This window comes from Phragmites australis, chromosome 18 (genome assembly GCF_958298935.1).
Source record: "Phragmites australis chromosome 18, lpPhrAust1.1, whole genome shotgun sequence".
Classification (NCBI taxonomy): Eukaryota; Viridiplantae; Streptophyta; class Magnoliopsida; order Poales; family Poaceae; genus Phragmites; species Phragmites australis.
The window spans coordinates 22,388,648-22,396,069 of NC_084938.1; the positions used below are offsets into that span (position 1 = coordinate 22,388,648).

Here is a 7,422-nt window from a genome sequence, read left to right on the forward strand (position 1 = left end):
ATCAGATAGCAGCCTGAGCAACAAGGCAAGCATCTAAGCATGTTTCTACCATTAATTTGGATCGTATGTGTCTAATATGATAAAATATGCTTTATATACGTTATGCATGTTGTTGAGTCGATGTCGGATCTTGTATGGGTAGAACTTATGTTGATGCATTACACCCTGTCTTGAGATATTGATGATCCATATCCTTGTAACCGGGGTTTAACTTGATGTTGTCTAATTCAAAGGTTAACCGAATTGCTTAGCCATGCTTAGGTTCTTTGGTAGAAGTCGAGCGGTGAAATAAATTCATCGTTCGCGAGCTATAGACTTTAATTACTGTCACATTGATAATAATATTGGGTTGATGGTGTTGGTTGGTTAAGTAGTGAGGATGAGGCAAGATGTGAGCGGTGTTAGGGGTGTTTGTCCTGCCCCGATGTAGAGTTCCCTGGGGTAGGTCAGGAGAGGAACCCAAACACCGTAGATGGCTTGTGTCGCTTAAGCATCGATCATTATTGCAGTTGGCTCTAGCACGTACCGTACTAACCACATGTCTATCTAATCATAATATAAGCCGAATACCTTTATAGCTGTAATCATTTGAGCTTGCACATCAACGGTGTGAGCGGGCGGGCTTGTAAGAGACACTTGAGGTTGCTCTAGGAGTTAACCTAAGTGGGTTCCGTATCGAGCGATGCCTGATTAAAATGGTTGAAACTTATTAAAAAAGGTTGACACAAGTACCCCCTTGGGTGAACCTGTCTGGTCACTCAAACCGTATGGTCCTCGAGTCCTATGGGTAAAGTTGTACCCCCTGTAGGGTGTAAAAATATTTTAAAATATCGCACTCTCGGTCATGAGTATGCTTTTATCCATTTGCAATAGTCGTAGAGTTTCGAGTTTGGTTTGACGTGGTTGATGGGTTAAGATGTGTCTTTACATATATTCTTACTATGGTTCCTTTTACATATATGTTCAGTTGATGGTTATGGGTTAGATAGTTGTGTTGGTTAAGTCTAGATTCTCACACATGTTTTTGTCAAATTTTGTTTTCATATATAAATTTACTTAACCATGTGGTCGTATTCCGAATGCATAATCCTTGAAGTCGGGTTATCTATAAGTACTCATAATGGTTTAAGTCTTGCGAGTACCTTCGTACTCACACTGCTCTTTCAGTTACTACCGATGAGGTCGAGTTGGTTTTTGGCTACTTCACACCCGTCGAGGGTGGTGATGAGCATGAGTAGGCAACTATTCGGAGGTCGTGCTTTTGTGATGGAGCCTAAGGTCATATGGCTTTATCCTCCTTTTGTTGCTTATAGCTTTATCTTCCGTTGTATAGTTTCTCTTTTGTCCAGGGGTTAATTAGTTTCAATCTCCTCCTAGCTCTCTTTTGCTGTAAATTATAAGAAATTGTGGATGCTTAAGAACTTGTAATATATTAAATTATTCGCTCTTTATTAAGCTTTGTTGTGATGTGACATGTTGGAAAGAGATGTGTTACGATCTTGGGTACAAACGACGTGCCGAGAACTACCGGAATGATATTCTGGTTAATCGGTAGAGTCATGATTATATAAATGATTGACTTAGTGATTAATTAGAATATTATTTGGATGATTTCTTACACTATTGCATGTAATTTTGGTTTGGGATTGCATAAATTTGAACAACATGTTGGATTAAAGCCACAACCTTCATCAACAAAGGAGTGTTTCTAGGGTGTTCTTGTTCCCTCACCGGTCATCATCGTCGACTATGGAGTTGGACTCACAAATTTCTTCTAACCACCACTCCAACTATGAATGTTCTCTCTTCTTCATCAATGGTTACACCCTGAGGACCAGTACAAGCCTATAATGTCACTAAAACCAACCTACAGGGCCACCGAAGCTTAAAAAAATTGGTAGCATTTCCCGTGAAACTGAAGGTATAACTATCATAAAAAACATAAAAAGACATATAACAATTTATAGAACATCACACTAGCAATATAAAGATCTAGCAAACGAGGAACAAGCCTCGATCATATATCCAAGACACCATGGGCCCAAAATATACATCACGGGGCAAGATGTCACCAACTAGCAGCATAACTAACAAGCTTAACCAAAAGAGAAAGGTAAAAATGCAGTGACGTGAAGCTACCCATCCCACATGCGCGTCATCACCTCAAAATGTACCTGGAAATAAAGCAAGGGTGAGATTCAAAAATCTCAACAAATGAATTTGCTTTAAAGAGCTATTTAGCCACAGTTGATTAAGCAATCATCTTTAATAGAAACTGGAAAATAACAGACTAACATTATCAAGGGAGTTATGGCTAAGCAAGACTAACAACAACATCAACAATTTTAACATCCTCTATCTTGATCCTTCATAACCGCATCATATATAAACAAAATTAAAGACTTTCTTGCAAAGTAAGGCATTGATAAAATCAAATTAAAGAATATCATATGAATGCATACGTATGCACATGTCATGCCTTTCGTCATCCTTGCCCCTTCTCAAGTAACGTAAGGATGTGTATCGTACTCCTTCTCGGGTAACATACCGATATGATCGTGGCCATAAGACAACGACAAACTTCTAATGCAAGAAATGCACATATATGTCATGTCACATGCATTGCCCACAACATAACCTCCAAGATAACATACTTCCATCAAAGAAGTGTATCACTTCAAGAATTGCATAGAATTCTTGTTGGGGAAAATATCTCAACCCACAGACATCACTAAGGAGACATCATAAAGAGTTCATCTGGTGCCCTCAGGCTCCGGGCTCCCTGAAGAAGCTAAAAGTTCCCGAAAGCTATGGACCCCTCTGGCCACCACCTCTCGAGACATGAGAAGAAGCTAGTCTTCGGAGGGACTATCTGTAAAAGGAGAACACCAACTACAATTGGCCTGACACGAAGTAACCGATAGTTAATGTCGGTGCAAGTGGTGGCTACCCTGATATCCTAATGCAAGTGGAGGTCACTCTGACACTCAAGATAGTGCGGCGCCGCAGTTTACGATCGTCCAAGCCATACTCTTTGGGCTAGTTCACACCACCTTATTTGCCATGGTAGATAATATCTTTGGGTAGAGGTAAAACTATTCTACCTAGATCCAGGCTGTGTGATTCAACCGGTCTAGGTCTTTATGATATAGTGATAATATGTGTCATTATCTTTGTAAGGGGCATACTTGTATACTTACACCTGATATGGTACTATAAATATAGACCCGTGGCCAATAGGCCTGGGGGACCAATCTTTTGGTAAAAAATACATGGGTTTTTCCTTCCTCTCTACTTCTTCTCTAAGCTTGAGTCTCCTCTCTAGAAGAGGTTCTCGTTGCACTTTGTTTGTGGAAGACTTTTTCTTTCACCAACAATTCGTATCATGCATAAACGAAGACATAACTTCCAATGCATGTAAATAATTTAAGCATTGCATACGAGGAATAAGAACAATTGCAAGTAAAAGAACATATCTCACCTCTTGTACCTCATACTCCAAGAATTAAACCAATCTTTAGAAGGTAGAAAGTAAGTGGCATGCTCACATTTAAGTAAATAGATTAGTAGAAAGTGCGATAATTAAAATAGTGGCAACCAAATAACAGGTTAAAGAGTAGCCATCCGCTACATTCACTTGCCTTCACTGGTGATTTTGACATTTTTGGTTAAAGCAAAAGATGTAGGTCTCGTTGTTTATCTTTTTGATGGCATCGATCTTGTTCTTTTCAGTTGAGCGGATTAAGAGTAATCAATGAAATAGTGTTGTCATCCACCGGGGGTTAGCCATGTGATGTGTTTGCCCTTTGGTCTTCGTTTTAGCTAGAGTTCTCGCTTGGTATTTTTTTTAAGTATAGAGATAGTTGGTCACTCATAAACTTCAGTTATCGTGTTCGTAGGGTCCTGGGAAAGGCGTCTCGTTTTCCCCTATAGCGGCTCCAGCTATCAGATCACCTGCTCATCAAGCTACTTCCTAACCTCTCAGCTTTCTTCGCTCTCATTGCCGACCAAGCTCGTTGTATCCTTCATTACCAGCAACTCTGCTTGCTCTAGTAATGACACTGTCACCGCACAGCACCACCCTCACCGCCATTTATTGCCTTCTTGGCATCCCTCTAAGAGTATCTTCAAGAGACTCTAAAACTCACCCCATATATCCTCATATAAAAAGTCTTCCCAATAATATTTCTTCCTTAAATCTTCTTCCTCTCTAACATTCTGGATACCTCATTCCCTATATTTTTTCTTATATGTCACCAACGGATGGATCCCACCGTCATACACTCCTGGAGATTTTCCCTATATTCTCTCAGTTTTTTTATTTATAAACTCTTTTAAAGAGAAACTATTGAAGATAAGAAAAATAAAAATAGAAATTAATTAGGAAACAAAATAAAGAAAATATGAACGCAACGGCGTACGTGAGAAAAATCTCTAGACAACTTCCTGACTTGGAACTCGTGCGGCGCCATAATTTCGCAAATCTGCACCCTAGTACGAACCGCGAAGCAATTGCACTTCATAAAGAGTGGCCATACTGTCCTTCGGAGCAGTGTCAGCTAGGCTCGGGTGGAATCCAACTCGGATTCAGATCAGATGCAGAGAAAAAAAATTAGACATATCAAATACAACTTTAAATTCGATTTAGATTTATTAAATATAACTTGAAATTCGGTTTAGATTTATTAGGTTCCATTCAGTAAAAAAAAATAGACACGGTATGTAGATAACACTGCTTCTGAGCTTAAAAAAAACCCAACTTCATCATTTCAGACTTTCACGCCCTAAACAAATTTAAATCCTGGATCATTCGCACAACATGAACACACTATATTCTTAAAAAAACACAGAGCAAATCAAGGTTAACTCTATCCCAGCAATCTCCGCTTCTCGCGTCCCAGGCGTCGACGCGACGGCGACGGACGGCCTTGGAAACCCCAAAAATTCTCACGAGAACCAGCCTAACGGAGGCGAGGGACGGCGCACGTGTGTCTATTTACAAGCAGTTGCTCGCCGGCGCCGGCGGCCGCGGCTGGGAGGACGTCAGCTGGAAGCTGCGGGTCGCCGCGAACAGCGCGGCGAACGACGAAGGTCGGTGCTCCCGCGCGGGTGCGGCGACGGCGGTGTTGGTGGTGGTGGCTTTGGCTGGCGGCGCAGACGACGTGGGCGCCGAGGAGGAGGTGGCGGGGTTGGAGGCGATGCGCTCGCAAGAGGGACACATGGAGAGGGTGGTCGCCGGGAGGTGCAAGTAGAATGGCTGCACCGTCTTGAGCGCGCGAAGCTCCGCGATCTCCTTGTGCAGCCGCCGGTTCTCCTCCGTCAGCGTGTCGCAGCAGCGCTTCAGGTACTCGCAGTCCACCTCCGTCTGCTTCAGCTTCGTCCTGCATGCGCGCGTCGCCGGAAAGATAAGGTAAGTTCGTGGCTGGCCGAGGAAGGCTTTAGCCGAGGACAAGGAGAGATGTTCTGTGCATGCACCTGGCTCGGCGGTTCTGGAACCAGACTTCCACTTGGCGTGGCCGGAGGTTGAGCTCCTTCGCCAGCGCCGCCTTCTGCTTCTGCTCGCCGCCGGCAAGAAAGTTCGTCAACGTCAAGACCAGGAACGAGGCAGGAATACTAGTATACACACTAAGATCAGAAGGGTTTCGAGTTTTCATGGATCCTTACGGGGTTAAGGGTGCTGTGCTCCTTGAAGTTCTCCTCCAGGAACGCAGACTGCTCCTTGGAGAGGCGCAACTTCTTGCGCGCGGACGCACCCTCGTCTTCGTCGCTCGCGCGCGATGACGACCGCTCGATGCCGGCCTGCGCCGGGGCCTCGGCGGGGACCCGGCGACCTCGGTCCAGCGAGAACAAGCCCGCGCTGTCGTTGGGCGACGAAGACAAGGCCGCCGCGGCCGGGTCCTCCTCGTCCTCCTCCAACGCCGAAGCGCTGGCCGCCGCCACCGACGGCGCCCGGTTCACGTCGAACCCGCGCGCCGACGCCTCGGAACGCCCTGCCAAGAACGAAGAACGCCGCGGTCACGACATCACCCGACATGCAAACTAGGAAACCAGACTACCAGAGCAACCATAGAAACAATAGCCGGCCCGCGCGCGCGCCTCTCGGCTTCGCCACTCACCGCTCCCGGAAGGCAGCCACTGGATCCCAAGGCCGGACACGAGGCTGAGCCGCACCGCCGGCTCCGGCGACGCCGCCTCCCACCACCTCGCCCCCGCCCCCGCCCCCGCCCCCGCCCCCGCCACACTGCTCCCCCTCCCGTCCTCCTCTCGCCTACCCGCGCCGGCCCCGACCCCGACGCCTAGCCCAAGACCCAGCTCCGGCGCCGCCCTCCCGGGGTCCGCCACGGCCGGCGCCTCCCCCAGGCTCAACCCCAGGTCCATCCCACCGCCCGCAACCAACCAAGAACCAATCTCCCGAGAAAACTAACACCAGCAGCCGAATACCGGCGACGCCGACGAGGCTTTATAGCAGTGTAGCTGTGTGGTGGAGCTTGTGTGAACGGCGAGACGCGAGAGCTAGCTGCGGGTGCGAGGACTCGCGTTTTGACCCGCGAGACAGCGGTTTGACGAGCGCACGTGACTGGCCCGGCAAAAGGGAGCAAGGCAGGGGAGATTGAATCATGAGGGCAGGATTAAAAAACCGGCGAGGCATGGGGGCCGAGTAAAGAAGAGGAGAGAGAGAGAGAGAGAGGGGCATGCAGAGCATTGCAGCTTGCAGCAGCGCTGCGCAGAAGCATGGGCCAGCTGCTAATAATTATGTTAATCATCACCGTGGGCTACGTATCTTTCCCCTTGGTTAGTAGCGCCCACGACCTTATCAGAAAGCTGGGACGCAGCGGCCGCCGTGCGAGCTCGGCCGGGATGTGCGTATTTCTTGGGGCTAGTATAGTTTTTGTCTCAGGTGCTGGGATGAATAAGTTCTAGTAGAACTTCCCTTTTTTAGTAGATTTTCCTTTATTACTTCAATCTTCATGGCCTGACAGGCTGACACCAGCCAATTCCCCTCTCTCCCTGACAAGCTGATCATTTTTCTATAAAAGAAATAGTTTCCGATCTTTGTATTGTTCATGCACACGATCTCATTCATTATTATATCATTGCTGAAAAAATACCCTTCAAAATGAAAAAATAAAAATGAATTGTATGATATTAAATCAACTATTACATAATCTATTATTAAACATCCACTTATTATTGGTGAAGATATCCATTACAACCACTTCAACCTTTGGCACGACGTGTGTGCAGTGGTCATGTACTCCTTATGCAACAGACTCAAGATTCCTCTGAAAATACCCTATACAAAAGTTGTGATTGGTTTTTTCATTAAAAATGATATCATTCAACATAGCCATATTGCTCAACATAGAGTAGCTACCCTGACAAAAATGGCATTCTTCTATTTTTGCTCAATGGCCCTAAGCC

At 45.9% G+C, this 7,422-nt stretch overlaps 1 protein-coding gene across 1 annotated transcript; it reads right to left on the bottom strand.

The window, feature by feature from the left end:
- Positions 1–4,723: 4,723 nt before the first annotated feature.
- Positions 4,724–6,841, bottom strand: LOC133899785 (homeobox-leucine zipper protein HOX27-like). The gene is made up of 4 exons (XM_062340848.1): positions 6,117–6,841; positions 5,665–5,990; positions 5,476–5,555; positions 4,724–5,381 (listed from the first exon to the last, which is right to left on the bottom strand). Exons 1-4 carry the CDS (start codon positions 6,376–6,378, stop codon positions 4,997–4,999), a joined length of 1,053 nt encoding a protein of 350 aa, XP_062196832.1. The 5' UTR covers positions 6,379–6,841; the 3' UTR covers positions 4,724–4,996.
- Between the last annotated feature and the right edge of the window lie 581 nt (positions 6,842–7,422).